This window comes from Enhydra lutris, unplaced genomic scaffold, assembly GCF_002288905.1.
Source record: "Enhydra lutris kenyoni isolate GAN:26980312 unplaced genomic scaffold, ASM228890v2 scaffoldscaffold50, whole genome shotgun sequence".
Lineage (NCBI taxonomy): Eukaryota > Metazoa > Chordata > Mammalia > Carnivora > Mustelidae > Enhydra > Enhydra lutris.
The window spans coordinates 15,315,540-15,340,803 of record NW_019154134.1 but is presented as its reverse complement, the minus strand read 5'-3'; the positions used below and the strand labels follow the sequence as shown (position 1 = coordinate 15,340,803).

At 36.2% G+C, this 25,264-nt stretch overlaps 1 protein-coding gene across 1 annotated transcript in view; it reads left to right on the top strand.

Annotated features, from left to right (window-relative positions):
- Window positions 1-12,712: 12,712 nt before the first annotated feature.
- The window catches only part of LOC111156970 (ADAM metallopeptidase with thrombospondin type 1 motif 6), a 300,261-nt gene continuing 287,709 nt past the window's right edge, over window positions 12,713-25,264 (top strand). Inside the window, exons 1-2 of the mRNA XM_022518156.1 lie at window positions 12,713-13,083; window positions 15,476-15,840. Coding sequence (XP_022373864.1) covers window positions 12,987-13,083; window positions 15,476-15,840 — 462 coding nt within the window. The 5' untranslated portion in view covers window positions 12,713-12,986. The remainder of the gene's footprint in view (window positions 13,084-15,475; window positions 15,841-25,264) is intronic.

Here is a 25,264-nt window from a genome sequence, read left to right as displayed (position 1 = left end):
ATGCTTTGGCTTCATCTCCATTTTGAATGTTAGATATTCTTTGTATAGTATGGTTATAAATCATTAATTATACTTTTCAATATGTTTTTTTTCTTTCTGCTATTAATCTCATACTCTAATAAAAAAGTAAATAAGAAAAGTAAATAAAGAAGAAAATAGTAAGTAGTTAAAACTGTTTTGGCACTGTGAAATTTCTGAAATTGCCAGATTAACTGTAATAACAAGTAACAGTAATCTTTCTTGTGGTGCCTGGGTGGCTCAGTCAGTTAAGTATCTGTCTTCAGCTCAGGTCATGAACTCAGGTCCTGGGATTAAGCCCCACATTGAGCTCCCTGCAGAGAGTCTGCTCCCTCTCTCTCTCAGTCCTTTCTCCCCACTCCCTCCACTGCTTATTCTCTCTCTTTCTCAAATAAATAAAACCTTAAAGAAATGGTAATTTCCTTTGTTTTTGTAAAATTGTAAATTATTCCCACAATACAGATCAAAATAATAGATATTCATTACCTTGAATTAGCAGATTTTTATCATTTTATGTTAATTCTAGTTTTGTTTTTCAAATAAAATTCATAGTTTTAGTTGATGCCACTTTGTGCTCCTCCTTAGTCCTATTCTTTTCTCTCTTCCCCAGGTAACTATGATCTTCAAGAGACTATATTCTTCCTGTGAATGCTTTTGTAAGTTTGAAATACATATTATATATATATATGTTTATATAAATTGTACCATATTATGTACATCTTATCACAGTTTGAATCAATATAGCTATTGCAGTGTTTCAACTTAATGTTACATAATTTATGCATGTTGACATTTGTAGATTTAGTCCAATTTAGTAATTCCAAACCAACATGAAATCAGAATTCATTTCATTTTTCTACAAATACAAGCAAACAGTCTAATTTTAAGAAATGCCTTGGTTTTATGGGGCACCTGGGTGGCTCAGTTGGTTAAGTATTTGCCCTCAGCTCAGGTCATCATCCCAGGGTCCTGGGATCAAGTCCTTCATTGGGCTCCCTGCTTCATTCTCTCTCTACCTCTGCTTCTCTCTCTGTCTCTCATGAATAAATAAATTTTAAAAAATCTTTTAAAAATGTCTTCGTTTTTACCTAAAAAATTAAATCTATGTCTATCTACCAATGAATAAAGAAGACGAGGTATTTATATACAGTGGAACATTACTCAGCCATAAAAAAGAATGAAATCTTGCCATTTGCAATGACATGGATGGAGCTAGAGTGTATTATGCTAAGTGGAGTAAGTCTGTCAGAGACAGACAGATACCATATGATCTCACTCACATGTGGAATTTAAGAAAGAAAATAGATGAATATATGGGAAGGGGGAAAAGAAAAATAGGAGAGAGGGAAACAAGCCATAAGAGACTCTTAACAATAGAGAACAAACTGAAGATTGATGGAGGGAGGTGCATAGGGGATGGGCTAGTTGGGTGATGGGTATTAAGGAGGGCACTGGTGATGAGCACTGGGTATTGTATGTACGTGAATACATACAATACATGAATATATACAATACATACATACATGAATCACTGAATTCTACTCCAGAAACCCAATATTGCACTGTATGTTAACTGCCTAAAATCTAAGTTAAAAATAAAAATAAAATAATTAAATCTAATTTACATGCTAACACACTAAAAACTGCAAGTTAAAATTCTGTTCTTACCTCTAAAATTTCTTCAATCCTTATTCTTGGGCTCTCAAGCTCTTCTGCCTTTGCTTTTTTTTTTCTTCTTCTTTTTCAATTTCTGAAATACATACATACATGCAGATAGACAGACATGTGTGCGTGCATACATACAAATTCCTTCCTCTCCCAATTTTCCATTTATTCCATTCCTGAAAGGGCTCTGTGCACTTTGGTTTATTAAGACTTCTGGAGACTACTAGCAAAGCTTTTTTTTTAGGTGTAAGTAGGGAATTTGCTATCAAGTCTACTCTGTCTATGATCTTCATTTCTTAGAGAAAGAAATGAAAAACTGTAGAGAAAATTTTTCAAAGAGTAAAGACTGGTCATTATAAAGCTTTAAAAGAATTCTACTGCAACTAAAATTCATTCAGGGATTAATTTAAATTTGTTTCAAATAATTCAATTAGGAATTAATGCATGGGTATTGCACTAAAACATTTCCATGTTAACAGAAGTGCTATATATGCTAAGATCCCAAGATATTATTATGGCATTTATATTGTAAGGTAAAAAAGAAACAAGGGGCAAATGATAGGTTATAAGAGTTACATGGTCACATGGTTACATGGGCAAGTTCACTTTATGAAAAATTGTTAGACTGAACATTTTTCCTCATTTATATATGTATGTACTTTTCTGTGTGAATATTCTACTTCAATAAAAAGAGTTAGAGAGACATAAGAGATTGATCAACCTAATGCAATATGTAGATCCTGATTCCAAAAAAACCAGTGTTTTAGGCCTTTATTGACATTTGAGGACATCTGATATTTGCTGAAATTAAGGAAATATTAATTTTTTAAAAGATTTTATTTATTTATTTGACAGAGAGAGACACAGTGAGAGAGGGAACACAAGCAGGGGGAATGGGAGAGGGAGAAGCAGGTTTCCTGCTTAGCAGGGAGCCCAACATGGTGCTGGATCCCAGAACTCTAGGATCTTGACCTGAGCCGAAGGCAGACACTTAATCAACTGAGCCTCCCAGGCACTCTGGAAATACTAATGTTTTAAGAGAAATAGTGGTATAGTCATGATTATTATTTTTTTGTCCTTATATTTTGGAAACATAGGTCAGTATTTAATGGATGCAATGAAATGTTATCTGGGATTGGCTTCAAGATCATCCAGGGGAGTGGAGCAAATAATGGGAAAAAATTCTTCATGTGTTGACACCTAGATCATATATATTTTGGGGTTCATTATACTATTTCTCTACTTACATACATGTTTGAATTTTCTGTAATGCAGTTACTTGTACACACACATGCACGTACATATAAAGCTAAACTGAAACTTCATTTCTTATGCTAATAATGTTTTTCCTTTTCTCATACTGTTTTTTTTTTTTTTTTTCCTTAACTCAGACATTTGGAGGAGAAAAGGAATCCTTTGGAAATTTTCATTACTCTTTTTAGACGCAGGATGGCACTGTTTGAATAAGTAATTAGCCAATGTCCATTTCTCCTGGAATAGGCTCCTTTCCTTTACAATGTTAATACTTCCTAGGGCAGTTTGTCTTAGTTGAGAGTAAAAACTTTTCAGATAACGTGTAGAGATGATCCTACTTACACCTTAACTTTAGTTTCCTGTGCTGGCAGTATCTATCTAATACCAGTTTTTTATTTTTTATTTTTATTTTTTATTTATTTATTTTTTTAAAACTTAATTTATTTTTTTTAATATTTTCTTTATTTATTTGACAGAGAGAGATCACAAGTAGGCAGAGAGTCAGGCAGAGAGAGAGGGGGAAGCAGACTCCCTGCCGAGCAGAGAGTCTGATGTGGGGCTCGATCTCAGGACCCTGAGATCATGACCTGAGCCAAAGGCAGAGGCTTAACCCACTGAGCCACCCAGGTGCCCTAATACCAGTTTTTTAAAATTAAGGATAAAGTTCACAACTACTTCAAGGGTGGTTTCATGCAAAAATAGTTCTGTGCCCACTTTTCTTGTTTTTTGTGTTTACAATTATTGCTAGGGGATTGGTCGTCCATGTATCTTAATGCAAATACATCTATCTATCTATCTATCTATTTATAATATATCACCTATCTATCTCTATATGAATCCTCCTTATTTAAAACTGTCAATGCCAACCACAGGACGTATTTCTACTTTTTAAATGGCATTGAGCCAAATACTACTGATTAAGGTCAAGATGAGTATTATAGACTATAGACAAAAGCTTTCCCCTTCAACCCTCAGAAAAAGAATGGAAATAACTGTATTCTTGGACGTTCTCAGTCTGATTCATGCCTTATTTTAGCCAACTATTCATGTATTCACCAGAAGAATTACACCTACTACCTCCGGTGTAGGAAGAAAAAAAAAATGTCAAATGAGCAATAATGTTAGCAGAAGCTTGAAACTTAAGAGCGGGTATTCAGAAACGTCCTCCTCCCCACCCCCTTCCCTCCGGTCCAATTCCCCTTTCTGGTTCTGGCCATCGGAAATTGACTTGGCGTTAACTACCGACTGGAATTTCAAGGCGTCAATACCCCGCCCCCCCCAACCCGTGTCCCCCCCAGCTTCGGAAACTCTTAAACCTCTCCCTACCCTACACTCAACCATAGAGACAGATAAATGATGCAGCAGATTACACCGCTGAAAGGCAACATTTGTCCTGAGCTATTTTCACATTTTTTCCTGTTTCCGATTTGTGTGCCAGACTTTTGTTTGCTTGCTTTAGGACATGGAAAACATATTTGGGCATTTCCCCCACAGTTTAATGCCAATGGCTTTCTCCCAGCAAATGAAAGTGAAAGTGCTACGTTTTAGTGGTGTTTTATCCTTTAAAGTGTGTACTAGCAGCTGGTGTGTATGGAGATGTGGGGGTGGGACGGAGGGTGGGATTGGGAAGCTTGAAGAACCAGTTTTGAGGTTTTGTTTGTTTATCTTGAGATCGCAGCAGGGTTCCTGTTTTTTTTTTTTTTCTCCCTTTTTTGGGGGTCTGACTTTGGATTTATTTTCATTTGAACAATCATTGAGGTTTCATTCAATGTACTGACTTAAAAAAATACACTCCACTTGTAGCTTTCCCCGGTTGCACTTTAAAACACCAGCCAGTCTCACCCTCATCTGGAAATAATGCAAGCTTCTCTTTCTTCCTCCTCCCCCACTTTTTTTCCCCCCTTCTTTTAAAGCCCCACATAACCTGAAGTCGGTAATCAGATGGAAAATGTGCTGGTCTTAGTTTACTTTAGTCTACTCTCCCTGTTGGTGGCAATTTTACTTGTTGAGGTATATTGAAAAAACACAGGCATTTTATGCACATGTAGCTACTGAGTCTTGAAATATGCCACTGATCTAAGTTTGTTGTAAGTTTCCTTAAGAACACTTTATGTGTAACTCTTACTATTTTTGTTGCGTGGACTTAAAAAAATACACGGAGAAGGACACCAGCGATCTTAACAGTGACATTAATTCATCTGAAGTCATTCATCCTCTCCCTCCCCGTTCCTTTTTCCAAGAAACAACTAATCACAAACCAGGCTAGAATTTCTAAAAAGAGGAGGAGGAAGAAAAAGAGGCGGAGTGGGGTAGGGGACTGAGTTTAGAAGGGCCAGAATCTCTCTCATTCACAGGGTGGAAAAGTTGACATTGTCTAAGCCCTTCTGAATGGCTGGTAGTTGGTTACCCTGATTGTACCTCTACCTCCCCTCCCCCTCCACGTGACGACCCAGGACACATGCGCACCCGACGCAGCCCGGCACATCTGCAGACTGACGTCAGTGTGCTCTGCCTCCGAGGAAAAGCTGCCAAAATTTTCTCCTGCTGCAATTCAAGTTGGCTGGGGGCCGGTAGTGAGATCTAGGGCTACTTCAACAAAACTTTGCTGCCCTTCCTGCTCCTCTTGTCTTCTTTTCTCTTGATACCCTTTGATGCTCTTCACATGTTATTTGCATAGCAAAGGCACTAAGCTGTCCAGGAAGAGAGGGCACCACTTCCACCCCCAATAAGCCTTTTTTTCCCCTTCCTTCTTTCTTTTTTTCCTTTCCTTTTTTTGCAGAGGGGGGGTCGAGAGAGAAAGGGGATTTGCAAAGGCAGCATCTCTGGATGGTAGCCTGGATGTGTTGATGGCATCTCTTTTATTGCCAAATCGCAAAGTCCGTTCTCTAAAGCCCGGTTTAGCCAGACTATAGGGTTTTATTCTGGCTGCAGAATAAGTAACTGACTGCTGTGGCTTTGCAAAGGGGGGCAGAAAAAAAGAGAGAGAGAGAGAGAGGAGAGAGTACGTGAGTCGTCCAGTGCAATCTCTATTGTTTGAAACTTACTTTTTATCAGAATTTGAAGATGAAAACGGTAAGGAAGACTTAACAATATTCAGTGAAACCGTTTTTGCTTTTTAAAAAAAAAAATTAAAACTTGTGCTTTGCTTGTCTTCCGAATAACGCGTAGAAAACTTTTTCTCTCTGTGTGTGTATGTGTGCATGTGCGTGTGTGTGTGTTTTTAATGGCAATGAGTGAGCTTGACTGAACTCATTTTACAGATAGAAATCTTTTTAACTCCAGACTAGTCGGGGGTTGGAGAAATCTGGGTCTTGCAAGTATTTTATGATGCAAAAAATACACGTCTATTATACGAATAGACATGTTTTGTGAAATATGACTTGATTATGATTATTGTGGTCTTTTAACTATCACCAAATAGTAATCGGGAAGGTAATAATGATGTGTATTTTAAACTGATTTCTAGTTTTCTTAAAGAAAAACCTGCATTTTATAGTTTCATGTCAGTGTCTTAAGTAGTCAGACAAGTGCATATTTTATGCCTGGGCTCAGAGGGCAGAATTAATGTGCTAGCTATAGCCCCAATGCTCTAGGATATGTTAAGCTTTTAATAGGCTAATCAAAGAGATGGAAGCGTGTGTTTTTGATTTACTTTTGGCCACTTGGGACGACGTGCTAGACTCATAACCCTCCGGAGCCTTGAATATCTGGGTATGTCTGTGTATATGGTATATGGGATCAAAGTTCAGGGATTGTTGTGGGGGGGGGCAGTTGGAGTGCCAGAGGGGTTTTTGGAAAGCTGCCTTCTGATAGTGTGTACTACAATTCCTGTCTTTGGTAATTTCTTTCCTTGTTGTACTAGAGGCAAAGAGAGTGAAAAAGCGCACTGAGAGGGAACAAGAGAGTGAGTTTCTTACTCTTGTTTTTATTTGAGCTGCCGGTGCAACGCGTTTGGGCCAAATGCCAACTGTCTGGGTCACACGCGTTTTATCCAAATAGATTTAGCGCTGCTGTCTGGAAATGGGCTGCTGAATGTTAACTTTAGGATCAACTCAACCAGGGCAGCTCAGACTATTACCCTCTGTCTGGGCGAAGTAGGATGGGGGGGCGGAGTGCAGAATGGAGGAGGAAAGGGGAAACTGAACCATTGCTTGGAACTTTTAAAAAGACACTGGAGTGTGATTTTCAACATATTCTTTTATATTCAAATTTCTTCTGGTAGTTTACTTTTCTTTCTTCCCTTTTATAGCTTATATTGATTAGACTAAAATGTAGGAATGACAGTTTTTAAAATTCATGACAGGGAAAGAAATGTAATGTAAAACTGGTGTATTTGAAGGAAATTGGGAAAATTAATTTTGGAAATAATTGTTTTCCTGTGTTTCACCAAAATGGTAACTACAGTTCTGGTTAATGTCGATTTTGTGCTTAAGTGTGATCATTGGTGTTTTGGATTTCTATAGAATAGCATATAGAGGCAAATAACTTGATTTCAAACAAATCAAATGCATTCATCTGCCACAAATGGCAGCAAAAAAAAAAATCTGTCTTGTTGTACTAATATTTTTGTGATGCTCAAGGGAAAAACCTCTAACCTCAAGACCTGAAATATTTTAATACTTTTCATGTCTGGGCCAATATGTGTAAGATTAATTTCTACTCTTGTCTACTCTTACCACTTCCTCTTCATTTCCTTAGCAACCACTAGTAGCTACTAGTGGTTTAGGATGGGTCTCTATGCCAAATCCTACCCTGTGTGTGAGTTTTATGAGAAAATAGAGTTAACATATTAAGAAAATTACTAACACATTCTTAGGAGGAGAAGAAAAGCCAGAAGAGGTGGATAGTTCTCTTGGTTCTACCAAAAGACAGTTGATTACAACATTTTGTAATAGCCTCAGAAGAAAAAGGTGTTTCTGCTTTTCAACAGAGAAGTTATAATACAGATAGTGTATTATACTTGCCATCTGGAAAAGACAGTTTGGGAATATATGTAATTTGGGGCTTGATTTTTGTAGAATGATGTTTTGTATGTTTGCTTTGGGCTCATTTGATTTTCTTGATAGGTGAGTTTTGAGTGTTTTCAATTATACCTTGGGACACTAATCTCACAAAGTTTATAAATGATCTGGAAACCTTTGTACTTATAGCCTAGTAGTGTCCTTGGCATATAGTAGGTGACTCTAAATGTTTGTTGAGAGAATAAATGGAAAATGAAATGAGAAGTTAATTTTCACATATAGAAATTAAATACTTGAAGGGAACAGAGTATTGTTGCTTCCTCTGAAGACCAAATCAGCCTTAAAATAAAGAACCAGAGTTAAGATGGATGAAAGAAGTTGAGTAGGATGTTATACATGTTCTTTAGCTCCATAATAATAGTTCATGAGAGGAAATTATTACCTTGGCTACTCCCAGATCACTTGAGTAGGAAGTAAAGATGATAAAGGAAAAAGACAAGTAAGAACCCTTCAACCAGGGAAACTACTGAGGCAGTAACTATAGAGCAAGTTGTCTGATCTTATTTCCACTTAGCTAGTGTACCTTTGATCCATGGAAGGAGGTAAACAATCCCTTAACTTTACTGGCTGGTACATCTGTATTTGGAAAAAAAGCATATGTGAAATCAAAGAAAATGGAATTTTTAAATTTAAAATATTTGTAAGCCCAATTATCATGACCTACATTCTTTATTATTTGCACTAAAGACAATACAATGTTATTGATTGATTCCTATCATCATATTTAACTATTCCACATTTTGCATGAAATGCAAGAACATGAAACTATTTTTTAAGGAAACCCTTTGAAAAGTATCGTACTCCTTATGAATAAGATAAGAAGGGGGGGTTAATATTTCCTTAGTCATTAAAGTGAAGTGTGCGGACATTTTACATCATGTGTAATCTGATTTAATTGACAAGTCTTTGTGAGGTAGATATCATTATCTTGGTTTTATTGATGAGGAAAAATATCCAGAGAGGTTAAGTAACTTGGAGTCAAGCCAGAACTCCAAGCCTTTGTCCTTTCCACTAGGTAATAATGCTACTCCTATACAATATAAAGAGTTAATACATAATGATTTATGAATAGTTATGTAATATTTTAATGTTAGTTTGAATTATGGAAACTATATTTGAAAAAGTCAGTGTTTATATACATTTCTTTATAATATCCAGATCAACCTCTCTAGCAGGTGTCAGAAAGTAGGTTAACTATTCATTTTTATTGTGTAGGTAACTAAGAGAGGTTGTTATGTTAGTTGTTGTTGATTTTAGTTGACCTCGGTCAACTCATTTACTTACTAAAGTTTCTTCACTGGCTCCAGAAGATTGAGAAAAAAGTGGGGAGTGAGGATAGGTGTGAGAAAGGAGAAAGAAACTCAAATTTATTGCATGTCCATGTGCCAGATACTATAGCTAGTGGTGGAAACAAGGTTTGGTTTAACTTTTTTAAAGGTCCCGCTCTTTCTATTATGTACCAATACAACTTTTTACTACAAGTTCTTAAATCAAATGTTAGTCTACTTCTGGCCAAGTAGTTACATATTACTTTTTCTCTCAGTGGTACTTGTTTACTTAATTTGGGCATTTACTGGACAGTGGTGATAATTGTAAGAGTGAAGTTTACAAAACTGAAGAGTAGGAAATTTCTTGAGGAGAAAATAGGTGTTCCTTAAACCCAGACAACTTTAAGTTTGTCATTAGTTTCAGAGCCCAGGAAAATGGGAAAAAAGGATGAAGGAGTCATACAAATATATCACCGCTAATCGAAAAGGAGCTCAAATGTGTTAATTAAATGTTCTTCTTTAGAGGAAGATTAAGGCATATATGGGACTCATTTAATGTCAGACATTATTATGCAAAACACTCAAGCCATCTGGAGAGTGAATCTTGTTTATGAAGTGACAGTTACACTTTAATATCTCATGGGAAGTTTTGGAATATGGACACTGTATGTAAGTAGGTTAGGAATAAAGATAACTGGATTCTTTCCTTTAGTTAGTTATTGACTAATGGTGTGACTTAATCTCTTTATAGATTTTTGCCTGAGTAAGCATATGTCTTAACTAAATCATTGTAGAAATAATTTTGAGATGAAACAATTATTGTGTGTAAAGTTGCTTAAAACTATTCACATTAATTAATTTAACCATTTATTATGATCATATTATTTGACAGTGGTTACATGGGTCTACTATTGAATATTCAAGTTAGAGTGCCTTAAACTGGAAGTATGATATGGTAGAAGGAATTTAGACTTAAGAGTCAGAGAGCCTTCTGTAAGACTCTTGGCTCTGCTATTTTCTAGCTTTGTGACCACTATGAGCTTCAACTGTCTTATCTGTAAATTGGGAGCCGTATTGTTATCAATTCTTGCAAAAAAAATAGTCACCATAAACTTAGTGGCTTAAAAGAACATACATTTATTATCTCACGGTTCTCCGAATCAGGAAACTGGGCTTGGTGTGGCTATGTTCTGTGCTTCAGGGTCTTTCATGAGGCTGCAAGCAAGATGTTGGCAAGGGCTCTGGTCACCAAAGAATGCTCGACTAGTGAGGGATCTGCTTCTAAACTCACATATTAGTGGGCAGGGTTCAGTTCTCAAAGGCCATTACATTGAGGGCCTTAGTTCCTTGTTAGTGGTTATTGGAAGGCTGCTCTCAGTTGTTTGCCATGTGAGCCCTTCTGTATGACAGCTGGCTTTATCAAAACCAAAAGGGAGAGAGTCTACTAGTAAGATAGAAATCAGAATTTTTTATAATATAATCATTGACGTGACATTTTCTCAACACTTTATTGGTAACATTTTTCAAGTTACTCAAGGGAAGGTAATTATGCAAATGTGTGGATATCAGGAGGCAGGCTCATTGGGGCCATCCTAGAGGCTGCCTGACATAGCAGCAATAATATCCACTTTATAAGATTGTTGTGAATACTAAAAGAAGTAACATATATTTAAAATTCTCTTCATTTTTGGTCTGACCTCAAACTAACTTTCTAGATATTACCTGTTGGTCTTCTCCATAGGAACCAAACTTATTATTATTACTGAAATGACTTTCTATTTTTTCCTTCCCATCTAGACTTTGTAGAATATATGTCTTTAATTTGCAGTGATTGCTCCCATTGATTTGAACTGTGAAATTGTGTTCATCTTCCAGGGCCTATCTCAAATGCCACTTTTTAAATAAGCCTTTCTTGATCCATCCTTCTCTAATTCAGAAGTCATTTCCCTCATCTGATCTCCTCAATGCCATTTCATAATTTTATTATGGCAAATGTCATTCTGCCTTGAATTTTTTTTCTTTCTTGCTTAGATTATGAACTCTCAAATGGCAAGGATTGTGTTAATCTTTTCTGTAGCCTCATAACAGCATTTTAAGAACATAGTAAATCATATTTATTGATTAATAAATTAGTTTTTGGATGGAAGAAGTTTTAAATGATTGTAGTTGTTTTATTTGTTGTAATAACCAACATTTTTAGCACCATAGGGAATGAAGTATTCCACATAAATTAATTTTTCAATCAACTACAAATATCCTCTTATATGCCTAAAGTGATGTTCTTTTAATCAGTATTTATTCATTCATTTACTCATTTTTTTGACCAACATATATGTAAACATTTATTATTTAATCCCATACATTAGGAATGTGGAATGAAAATCTTTCTAGTACTTTTTGTGTACTTCTCTATATTAGTAATAAGTTATATTATTAAAAACAATTGAATCTTTTATTCCTGACTCAGGCAGTGTTTTGAATATCAAATATTGAGCTATAACACTATAGGAACTGTCAGACTATTTAAGGGCCATTTGCCTGTACCCCAAACTGTATTACTTTGGGGTTCTGTCACTAATTTCTAGTTTGTCTTTCTTTTTCTTCGGTTTTGTGCTGTTAGTGACGTAGTTTCTTAGTTCCTTTGCTCTTTTCTTCCAAAGTACTATGTGCTGGGAAATCAGGTAGTCACATATGCTAGCATTTGGTACGAAATGTAAATTCATGGACTGTGAGTTAGGTTGTGAGTTGAAAAGAAAGTGCATGAGATAGGACAGGAAATCTGTTGTGATACCTGAAATGAATTTTTAAAAATTCTTTCTTTTTCAGAAAATGAACAGCTTTTATTTTCAGTTACATTCTAGATAGGTGAAGTTGTCTCATATGTATTCCTTTTTAAGTCATATAAGACTTACAGATAAAATCAAGGGGTAAGGTAAATATGGCTTAAATTTTTAGAAGTTTATTTTGTGCTAGTGTCTGAGTGTTCACAGACTGCTGCTAAGTGTCACTCTGTATTTGCAGATATACTCTAAGAAAAAATAATAAGTGTCTTGTATAGCAACAAATCAATCTTGAATATGAGTGTTTCTAAAAAGCACGTCAAGGAATGGGAATTTTATACTATTTATCCCTTACATAAAATGAATTTTGGTTGTGAAGTCACTCTACCTTTTATTTTATTGAAAGGAGGTTAGTCACTGTACCCACACATTTTTTCTTCAAAGCTTAAAAAAATAATTTTTATGATTTCACTTTAGATTCTTTCTTTGATTATTAAGTAGCTCTGGCATTATCCTGCTTACCATTTAGGTTTCTGATTGTTTAGTCTTGTGAATGTTTTTAGACTATAAAGAACAAAATAGTGTAATAGAACAAAATAGTGTAATAGTGTATATTAAATCATACTGTATTTTTTGTCTTTTGATAAACATGCATCAATATTTTTCATTTAACATAAATTTTGTTTGTTTGTTTTTCTAGGTTAAAAAATGGCCATACTTTAGTAACTAGTCAGTCAAATGCTTTGCTTGTGAAAATTTTACCATCATTCTTTTGTTTCCTTTTGGATTGAAAAAATGAATCCAGATACAGAAGAAAGTATGGGATGTTGGAAAAAAGTACCTGTTGAACAGTGGAACATCTAATAATTAATTTGCAAGAAATTTTACAGAAATAAAATTGTTATGCTTCGATTTTGGTATGGTATTGACTCTCTAGCACATAGGTAGCCCTCCAAAAAAATCATCCAGTTTTCTAAATTATGGAAATTTTGTGGAAGACGTTGACCTGGATTTTGAGCCTCATCATGGCTTCATCGGAATTTCATAGTGACCACAGGCTTTCGTACAGTTCTCAAGGTAGGAGTCCTGCTTGTGAAAATGACCAAAAAATACTGCTATTAATTTGATGAGAAAAGATTTTGAATATTTAGTTTGGGTGAATGTTTTCTCTGGGATATGTAGTGATAGAAGTGGAGGCCCACTGTACCAATAGAGTGCTAGTTTCATAAATCTTGAGGGTTCTAAGTAGTCTAACTTGTTATACTAGTATTTAACATCTAGTGTATTTTACAGTTGACTGATCTTTCTTAGATGATAGACTCAGACCTCTTATTTTGAATCCTAAACTTTAACAAGCTCATTTATTGCTAAGAGTTACAGGCAAGGTCATGTTCAAAAGGAATCCAAGGGTTTATGCTATAAAAGAGCAAAAAACTAGACATATTCTGATACAAGTTCCCTCTAATATGGAGGCTAAGTGATAAAAATACTTTCCAAGCTTAAGAATTCTGATATAAGAACTAGAATCTGAGTAAAAGAGTAAGAGAGGTAAGAAGTACAACTTTTCAAACTCTAATCCACGGGTTCCTAATTTGAATCCATAGAATTGAACTTTATTTATTTATTTATTTATTTTTAAGATTTCATTTGTTTATTTGAGAGAGAGAGAGTGAGAGAGAGAGAGATAGCAATAGAGAAAATGAGCTGGGAGGACAGGGAGAAACAGGTTCCCCACTGAGTAGAAAGCCCCATGGGGGGCTTGATCCCAGGACTCCGGGATCATGACCTGAGCCGAAGGCAGAAGCTTAACAGACTGAGCCACCGCAGAATTGAAACCAGACGCCATATAGAATTGAACTTTATATTATAGAAAAGATCTTAACAGAGATCCATGGAGTGAATGACATTTGTTTTCCAAGGACATGGCCAATCTTTATAGATTTATTAAAATGTCTTTTTTTGATTGCTCTCCCATGAATGTTTGGTAACCAATAATTTTTTGGTGTGGATGAGCCAAACTTTCAAGCCTTTCTATGTTGATGTATATGTCTAGAAGTCTGTATGTATACAATGTGGCTCTCAAAGTTTATTAATAAAGCTGTAGCATTTAGTATGAACTCTTACTTATAAGAGATGAAATAAATACTGCCTTTTAATTTATTTCTATTTGGTCATACTCTCATGAGAGTTTATATTTGTGGGTGAACTCCATGTATAGACAGTGAGGCAATGGACAGACATTTGGTTTCCCTTAGTGGTAAACCTCACTAAAGGAAGATGTGGTTAAGAAGGTAGATTGGAACCATTAAGTATACATAAATGAGGAAAATATGTGTAATAATACTTTAAATTTTTTGTCAATCTAAGATTTTTTAAACAGCTTTATTGAGATACAATAAATATATGATATGATTTACTTATATAAAGTGCACCATTCAATGGTTTGTAGTATATTTGCAGAGTTATGCAACCATCACCACAATCAATTTTAGAACATTTCAACACCCCTAAAGAAACCCTGTGCCCATTAACAATTACTCCCAAATTCTCTCCAAACCACTCTCCACCCCAGCCCTAAACAGCCTTAATCTACTTATGTCTTGAGATTTTCCTATTCTGAATATTTCCCACAAAACGAATCACATCCTATGTGGTCTTTTGTGATTGACTCCTTTCACGTTGCATAATGTTTTTAGAATGTTAGATAATGAGCTTTAATAATGAAGGCAGTTATTATGAAGTTTCATTTATGTCATACATGTATCAGTTCTGTGTTGAATAATATTCCATTGTGTGAATATACCACATTTTATTTATTCATTCATCAGTTGATAAACATTCAGATTATTTCTCCATTTTGGCTATTATGAATAATGCTGCTATGAACAGTCATGTACAACTTTTTGTGTGGATATGTGTTTTCTCAGGTAAATACCTAGGAGTGGAATTGCTGGGTCCGATGGTAGTTCCATGTTCAACCTTCTGAGGAACTGCCAGACTGCTTTCTGAAATGGCTTCTGTATTTTCCATTCCAACTGACAATTTAAAAAATATTTCTACAAGGCTGTAGAAATTCAATATTAACTCCTTTGGATAACTTTAAAAAACATTTTATCTATTTTATCTATTATTTTAAATATGTGTACTTTTCACTGTTTTTTATTTCACTATAAAATATTCCTGTTTCCTATAAGAATTTAGCTTTTAGAATCCAGTAAGAAATAAATGTAAAAACAAAAAATAGTCTTTCAAACTAATTTTAAAATAATCCTATTTTGAGGAACAATTGGAACTTAATTCATCATTAGATTTTAAGCTTCATTTTGTTTAATATAACAGTTTTTATTCATATCTCACATATAATGATGCTGATATAGTTTTTGTTGTTTATACTGCTACTTCTTCGTTCTGTTAAATTTTCTTTTCTTCCATGTGTTTTTTCTGGATTCTCTGCCTTGTGATTACAAAGAGGAATTCCTGACTTATCTAGAACACTACCAGCTAACTATTCCAATAAGGGTTGATCAAAATGGAGCTTTTCTCAGCTTTACTGTGAAAAATGATAAACACTCCAGGAGAAGACGGAGTATGGACCCTATCGATCCACAGCAGGCAGTATCTAAGTTATTTTTTAAACTTTCAGCCTATGGCAAGCACTTTCACCTAAACTTGACTCTCAACACAGATTTCGTGTCCAAACATTTTACAGTAGAATATTGGGGGAAAGATGGACCCCAGTGGAAACATGATTTTTTAGACAACTGTCATTACACAGGATACTTGCAAGATCAACGTAGTACAACTAAAGTGGCTTTAAGCAACTGTATTGGGTTGGTAAGTAGATGTTATAATTTTTAGTTTCTGATGGGGAAATAAATTCACAATGTAAATGTCTTTCCTCCCATTAAGAATATACAGAGTTGGGTTAAGAAAGGAAGATAATAGTCTAAATTTTTTTGTTATTTCTGCTGTCTTTGCTTTTGATAGCCCTATCAAAGTGTTTGCATTAACTCTTCAAAGAATAATTTTTAGAACCATATATTATTTGTAGAATAAATTGAATACATTGATTGCTAGTTTCTCTGTAAATGGTGTTGGGCTTTATATATAAAACAGATTTTTTTGGAATAAGAATAATCCAAAATAGGGGTGCCTGGGTGGCTCAGTGGGTTGGGGTCTCTGCCTTCGGCTTCGGTCATGGTACCAGGTCACGGGATAGAGCCCCGCATCGGGCTTTCTGCTCGGCAGGGAGCCTGCTTCCCACACCCCTCTCCGCCTGCCTCTCTGCCTACTTGTGATCTCTGTCTGTCAAATAAATAAATAAAATCTTTTAAAAAAAGCAAAGAATAATCCAAAATAAATCTGTATTGAAACTTCTCGTATATTAAAATGACACTTGCTATTAAATATGATAGAAAAATACTGTTCCCAGTCATCAGCACTGCCATCTAAATTTGGATACTCTTCTACATCTAAGGGGATAGCGGAGTGTCACCCATCTATTCTTTATCCTTTATTTATTTTTTTTTAAAGATTTTATTTATTTATTTGACAGAGAGAGAGATCACAAGCAGGCAGAGAGGCAGTCAGAGAGAGAGGGGGAAGCAGGCTTCCTGCTGAGCAGAGAGCCCGATGTGGGGCTTGATCCCAGGACCCTGAGATTATAACTTGAGCTGAAGGCAGAGGCTTAACCCACTGAGCCACCCAGGTGCCCCTATTTTTTCTCCTTTATTAAGACGTTCTGACTCTTGCTCTCTTTCCCTCTATTTTTTAACACCTTTTTGTTTTACTTTGCTTCCTATTGAAACTGCATGGCCCATGTTGACTACCTTTGGCTACTTAAGATATGGTCTGCCAGGTTTGCCCACTGAAGTTACTGTTTTCTCCTTGGCAACTAATAATGAATTTGTGAGCAGATACTTTGAGACTATGTAAATACTCTGTTCCTCATCACACCTTTGCCCACCACACTTAGTAACTCCTGCATCTATTCTTATTTTGTTTTATGTTTCATTTTTAATCAAATGTAAAATGTAAACACTTTTTCTAAAAATCCCACTTTTCGAAGTGCCCCCCCCTTCTTAAGTAGGCTCCACACCTGATGTGGGGCTTGAACTCACAATCCTGAGATCAAGCTCAATTGACTCTACCAATTGAGCCAGCCAGGTACCCTTCAAAGGCCCTTTTAACCAATTCTGTTTCTAGTTGTAAATAATGTAAATGTAGAGATAATTAGTGTTTTCTAATTCTATTTTCTCACCCATTGTTTCAGTATTTCAACCCTTGCCGCATTCAAAGAAGACTTCCTAATATTACTGTTTGTCTATTATTCAAAATACTGTCACATTTTAGTTTGCTTTATATTTAACCATGGCTTTCTTATCCAGGTTTTGTATTTCTGGAGTTTCTAATTACTGTTATTTTGTCTTATTGTGAAAAAAAATCAATTTTTTTTAAACCAAATGATCAGTTTTATCCATTTCCTTAGTCTTTGTATCTGTTGCTTGGAATATATTCCATTCTTTTCTTCTTTTTTTCTTCCAGTCTGTTGGTTAATTTCTTGAGCTATTGTACATCTCTCATATTAGGATTCTTTTTTCGTGGTTAGTTCTGCATCTTCCTCTTTCTGAGTTTACATCCTGGTTTTATTGGAGAATATCTTCAAGTAATTATGCCAGAAAATGTGTCTGAGAAGTAAAATTTCTGAATCCTTACCTATTTGAAAGTTACTTTATGTTGCCCTCATATTTGGTTAATAATTTAGCTGGATGTGGAATTCTGGTTTCAAAAATCAGGGACACCTGGGTGGCTCAGGTCATGATCCCAGGGTCCTGGATCGAGCCCCACATCAGGCTCCCCACTCAGCAGGAAGCCTGCTTTTGCTTCTCCCTCTCCCACTCCCCTACTTGTATTCCCTCTCTCGCTGTCTCTGTCTCTGTCAAATAAATAAATAAAATATTTAAAAAAATCATTTTCCTTCAGAACGATGGATGGTGGAATTGGGAAAGGGAAATATGGGGCATCAAATTTATAAGTACGATTTTATGTCTTAGGGAATGATTTAAGGATCTTTAAAAAAATTATCACTGATTAATTTTGGGAGAATTTTGGGAAGCAGTCTGCTTCTTGTTCTTTTCTTTTTCTTTCCTAAGATTTTTCCTCAATGAAAGTGATATGATCTTCTCTTTATCCTTTCTATTTTAAGAAGTTTATAATAATGTCCTAAGCTGTGGATCCTCCTTCCTTATCCTTATTTGATATTTAATGGTTGCTTTCAATTTAAAGACACACCTTCAGCTTAGAGAAATTCAATAAATTATTTCCTTAATTTCTCTTCCTGTTCCCTACCCCTGCCTTTTTGTAATTGGTTCTTTACTTCTCTTGTCTTTCTCTTTTTCCTTCTTTTTCTGTTTTTTTCTAAGTTCTATGAGATCTCTCCAATTTTGCTTTCTTTTCCTTCAACTGATTTAAAAATTACAAGCAGTCATACTTCTAATTTTCAAGAGATTTTCCTTTTTAATTGTTCTTTTCTTTACATTTTGTTTTTATTTCTTAGTTATGTCCACAGTTGCCTTTCTACATTTTCCCTTATTCACTCTTCCATTCACCAAATATTTTTATAAGTACCGATCATATAATAGGCACTGATCTAGGTGCTAGGAGTACAACACTGAACAAAAGAGAAATTCTTGTCATCACAAAGCTTGCATTCTCGTGGAGGATATACACAATCAGATAAATAAATAAAAATCACAGTACGTTGGATAATGATAAGTTCTAAGAAGGAAAAAATACTGAGTGAAGACCTAAGGAAAATGAGGAAGGTAAGCTGACATCTGAAGGAAAGGATTTCCAGGTGGAAATCTTTAAGTATGAAGATGTGAGCTAAGAGTGTTTGGGAGACAGCAAGAAGACTGCCCTGGCTGGAACTCATGAAAGAAAGGGAGTGTAATGGAAGGTGAGGTTGGAAAGAGAACTGCGGCCAGATGGTAGATTTTAGAAGACACAGGATCAAATCAATGATGACTCCAAGCTTGAGGCCTGGACAACTAGAAGAAAGCAGCCATGAGTTGAGATAAGAAAGACTCAGGTATTAACTGAGATGGAAAACCTGGAGGAGGACCGTACTATGGGTCAGTGTATATCTTAAATTCAGTTGGACTTGTTAAACTTGATATGTTGTATAACATATTGGATATGCAAGTCTGAAATTCAGGAGAGGGATATGAATCATGGAGTTATAAAATTGGGAATCATTAATATATAGATGACATTTAAAGCCAGGAGATTATATGAAATTGCTTGGGGTGAGGGAATATAGAGAGAATAAAGAAGAGATTCGGAAAAAAAAAAAAAAAGAGGCTTAAGGAACTGAGCCTTTGGGCACTCCAGGAGGTTAGGGAGGTCAGAAAGATGATGAAGAGATAGCAAAGGATAATGAGGTAAGACAGTTAAAGGAAAACCAGACAAATATCCTAGAAGCTAAGAAAAGGAAGCATTTATTTCAAGAGAAAAATGCTGCCAAGTCAAAATAAGAGGACTGAAAACTGGCCATTGGATTTATCAATGAGGAGGTTGTTGGTGTCCTTGACAAGCAGTGCTGAAGTCATGGTGGCATATGGAATATAGGCAAAAACCTGATTGGAGTAGGTTTGAAAAGCAATGGGAGAAAAGAGGACATAGATAATTATTTTAAAGACTTTTTTGAAAAAGTAAATGATCAGTTGCTATAGGCAGAGTGGAATCAGACGAGGTTTTGTTTTATTTGATAAAGAGGGAATGATTATGTAGAGAAAAGGAAAATTTCTCAAGTTCATTCATAAAAGAGGAAATAAAAACGATTATATGATCCTGAGGTGCAGGTGGGCAGATATTTGGGTTGTAGGAGTTTGCAGGAGGTTATATGATGTTTATTGGAATGGAAGATGGCAAGATGAGTCATTAGGGATTAAGAGGAGACAAGAAATTATGGAATATTTATCCAGGAGAACAGGATACTGAATGTATTAGAGAAATGTAGTAAAATTGCTGTGAAGCATTAAGGACATTGTTGAGATTATGGTTATGAATTTAAAGTGAGACTAGTCAGCATCTCGATGTGTTTTTCTCGGTTTAAATGAAGCTGCAAGGTTGCAGGCCCAGAGAATCAAAACTGGTTTGATCAGAGTTGTGGTTTATCAAATAAATTCTGTGAAGGAAGAAAAGAGCAAGGGAATTGAAGGTGGAACTGAAGATGGATTAGGAGGGAGTGAGGACATGAAGTAGGTGGAGTATAATGAAAAGATGGTAGAATCCTGAGGTCTTAGTGGGTGTAAAAGAACTAGCTCTTAGAGTTGGGATACTAGAGGGATAGTCTTAGAAGAATGGGATACTTGAAATTGAGATTTTGACAGGGTTGCAAGCATTGAAAATACTGAACTCTAGGGTTTGACTATGGATATGGGCTTAAGATAAAATGAATGACAAGATATTTGATGGAGAGCAGGTCAAGGGATTGAGAGGGCAGGAGTTGAAGGAACCATCTATGTCTGTAGTCCTTAACCTGGGGTGTGTGAATGAAATTCAGGGGATTTGTGAACTGGAATGGAGATAAATGACATCTTTATATTTACTATTTTTTTTTTTTTTTTAAGATTTTATTTATTTATATGGCAGACAGAGATCACAAGCAGGCAGAGAGGCAGGCAGAGAGAGAGGAGGAAGCAGGCTGGATCCCAGGACCCTGGGATTGTGACCTGGGCTGAAGACAGAGGCTTTAACCCACTGAGCCACCCAGGCGCCCCTATCTTTACTAATTCTTAACGAAATTTAACAGTTCCTTCAAGTATGAATATAGATAACAAACCAATAAGGTAATAGCTGACTCCAATAGAAATTATAGATATTTTCATGTCATTTTACAGTTTTGCAGGTTCTTCAAAATATTATTTATGTTAATCACCATTGTAAAATTATAATAGTTATTAGCTCCACTGCAGATCTTTTTATTTAAAGTGTTGGAAAAAGCCACATGCATTCTTATATTGCATTTTTAAAAATACTTTGATAATGGTATTTCAGTACAACAGTTTTCTTTATAATCCTATATATTTTTTCTATATTTAAAATATTATTCTTAGAAGTAGTCCCTAGGCTTCATCCCCACTAGATTTCTAAAGGGACCCAGAACACACACACATACATTTTAAGAACTGGTGACTTAAGATAGTGAAATCAACAATTATTTCAGGAATAGTATTGCAGAGAATGACAGTGATCCAGCTGTTAAATCTTGAATGAATGAGGAAAGTGCCTATGGCTTATTAGTAACTGCAATAGCAGAGGGAGCTGGTGATGGCATGAGATTGGAAGCTGGCAGGGGTTTTTGTGGTTTTTGTTGTTGTTTGTTTTAGAGGAAGGAGAGAGTGAGAATTGTTTAGAAATGGCAGTGACTCCCATGGACACTTCCCCTCCCTCCTGGTCCAATAGGAGACATATAGGAAAGAAAACAGAGGATCCACCATTCCAGAGGATTGCAGGGAAGAAAGAGTGTCATTTAGAGAGACCCAGGTGTTTGAGCAAGATGAAGTGAACATTCACAAATGAGGCTGAGCGTGAGTTTGAGAAGGCACAAGGGAAGTGTTTTAAATGGTGAAAGGGGAGAGTTAGGGGATGGAATCAGAAAACATGATGCACATAACCATAGGGGGAATTGAATCCAGGGGATGGGTCTTGGGCTTCTTGTAGGGATTGGCATGTCAGGGAAAGGGGGCATGATGGTTTTCATCCTGATGGCCTGAGGCACACTGTGTAGAGGTGAGTGGAGGTGCAGAAGGAAGTGAGGGAGAGCAGGGCTCTTGCTAGGCATGTGCAGATTTCTGGCTCTCCATCATCTACCCTCCAGCACTTTTCTAATTTCGTAATAATTTTCCCCCTTCTTCACTCTAGCTCCACTAGCTCCTTGCGCTTTCTCAAATACTGTATGTGTGCTCATACCTCATTGCCTTTGTTGCCATTCCCACTGTCTGATCTGCTCTTTCACAAGATACCTGTCTGACCTGCTCCTTCATTTTGTTCAGGTTTCTGTACAAATACCACTTTATTAGAGAGGATGTCCCTGACCGTCGTAAGCAGTATGTAATTCTCTCACTTCTGATTAGTTTCTGTCCTCTTAAACTGCTTTTTTTTTTCTTAACACTTAACATTGCCAGATTGATCATTTATCTAATGAATGAATCCCTCGTATCTAGGTCCTCCCACCAGAATATAAGCTCCATCATAGAGCCAGAGTTGGTTTTGTTTACTACTGTATCCCCACCACCTAGAATAGTACTTACATTTGGTAGGCACTCAGAACATCCTCAGTGAAAGAATAAATAAAGTCAGAAACAACCCTCAGAGGATAAAGGGATAATAATATACTCCCTAATAATCTAAACTCCAAAGTCAATTGAAGAATTGGTTGCTTAACTTTGCTTAGTCTGTATTTCTCACCTGCAAAGTAGAGATGATAGTAGTACTTACTTCAGAGAGCTAATAAGAATAAGTGAGAAAAGGTGTACAAACATCTTACAGAGTACCTAACACTTAAAATTTCTGGATTTTTTTCCCAGAGTCTTTCCATATTTGAAATTAGAGATTTTATTTACTTACCAAGCTACTGACTCTGTTTTCCCCCAGCAACCTGAACTTCTTGTCTGGGATCTTTCAACATCCTTCTGCGCACAGGTTAGCAAGATATGACTTTAGTGCTCTCTCTTTCTGGGCAGTACTCATTACCTCACTTCTTACAGTTCTCTCTTACTGAAACTTCTTACACATGCCCTCTTTTCTGTAAGACCATGCTCAGTTTGTGATCACATTGTTACTCTTCCTGGTAGAATAATTCATGTTCAGGTATTAGACTGTGTTAATGGCATATTATGTTATTCCTGTCAGTATTTGCACTTAATTTAGGGACTTATATCCTTAAAGTAAAGCAGACAATGGCAAAATAATGTGAAGTGACTAAGGATTGCTTTTTTGTTTTTTTTTTGCATTCTTTAGTTCATTTAGTGTAGGTGCTTGCCAACTTCACCTATAAGTTAGAGCAGCTCTGATTATGTTTTATCTTTCTTTTCAAGCATGTGGTACTTAACATTAATTTCCCTAGACAGAATCATAGAGATTTAGATTCAAAGGGACCTTAGAGATTATCCAGACCAGAGATTTTCAGCAGTTTTTTTTTTAATTTTATTTTTTATAAACATATATTTTTATCCCCAAGGGTACAGGTCTGTGAATCGCCAGGTTTACACACTTCACAGCACTCACCATAGCACATACCCTCCCCAATGTCCATAATCCCACCCCCCCTCCCAAACCCCCTCCCCCCATCAACCCTCAGTTTGTTTTGTGAGATTAAGAGTCACTGATGGTTTGTCTCCCTCCCAATCCCATCTTGTTTCATTTACTCTTCTCCTACCCCCTTAACCCACCATGTTGCATCTCCTCTCCCTCATATCAGAGAGATCATATGATAGTTGTCTTTCTCCGATTGACTTATTTCGCTAAGCATGATACCCTCTAGTTCCATCCACGTCGTCGCAAATGGCAAGATTTCATTTCTTTTGATGGCTGCATAGTATTCCATTGTGTATATATACCACATCTTCTTTATCCATTCGTCTGTTGATGGACATCTAGGTTCTTTCCATAGTTTGGCTATTGTAGACATTGCTGCTATAAACATTAGGGTGCACGTGCCCCTTCGGATCACTACGTTTGTATCTTTAGGGTAAATACCCAGCAGTGCAATTGCTGGATCATAGGGTAGTTCTATTTTCAACATTTTGAGGAACCTCCATGCTGTTTTCCAGAGTGGTTGCACCAGCTTGCATTCCCACCAACAGTGTAGGAGGGTTCCCCTTTCTCCGCATCCTCGCCAGCATCTGTCATTTCCTGACTTGCTAATTTTAGCCATTCTGACTGGTGTGAGGTGATATCTCATTGTGGTTTTGATTTGTATTTCCCTGATGCCGAGTGATGTGGAGCACTTTTTCATGTGTCTGTTGGCCATCTGGATGTCTTCTTTGCAAAAATGTCTGTTCATGTCCTCTGCCCATTTCTTGATTGGATTATTTGTTCTTTGGGTGTTGAGTTTGCTAAGTTCTTTATAGATTTTGGACACTAGCCCTTTATCTGATATGTCATTTGCAAATATCTTCTCCCATTCTGTCAGTTGTCTTTTGGTTTTGTTAACTGTTTCCTTTACTGTGCAAAAGCTTTTGATCTTGATAAAATCCCAATAGTTCATTTTTACCCTTGCTTCCCTTGCCTTTGGCGATGTTCCTAGGAAGATGTTGCTGCGGCTGAGGCCGAAGAGATTGCTGCCTGTGTTCTCCTCAAGGATTTTGATGGATTCCTTTCTCACATTGAGGTCCTTCAACCATTTTGAGTCTATTTTCGTGTGTGGTGTAAGGAAATGATCCACTTTCATTTTTCTGCATGTGGCTGTCCAATTTTCCCAACACCATTTATTGAAGAGGCTGTCTTTTTTTCCATTGGACATTTTTTCCTGCTTTGTCGAAGATGAGTTGACCATAGAGTTGAGGGTCTATTTCTGGGCTCTCTATTCTGTTCCATTGATCTATGTGTCTGTTTTTGTGCCAGTACCATGCTGTCTTGATGATGACAGCTTTGTAATAGAGCTTGAAGTCCGGAATTGTGATGCCACCGACTTTGGCTTTCTTTTTCAATATTGCTTTGGCTATTCGAGGTCTTTTCTGGTTCCATATAAATTTTAGGATTATTTGTTCCATTTCTTTGAAAAAAATGGATGGTACTTTGATAGGAATTGCATTAAATGTGTAGATTGCTTTAGGTAGCATAGACATTTTCACAATATTTATTCTTCCAATCCAGGAGCATGGAACATTTTTCCATTTCTTTGTGTCTTCCTCAATTTCTTTCATGAGTACTTTATAGTTTTCTGTGTATAGATTCTTATTCTCTTTGGTTAGGTTTATTCCTAGGTATCTTATAGTTTTGGGTGCAATTGTCAATGGGATTGACTCCTTAATTTCTCTTTCTTCTGTCTTGTTGTTGGTGTAGAGAAATGCAACTGATTTCTGTGCATTGATTTTATATCCTGACACTTTACTGAATGCCTGTACAAGTTCTAGCAGTTTTGGAGTGGAGTCTTTTGGGTTTTCCACATATAGTATCATATCATCTGCGAAGAGTGATAGTTTGATTTCTTCTTTGCCGATTTGGATGCCTTTAATTTCCTTTTGTTGTC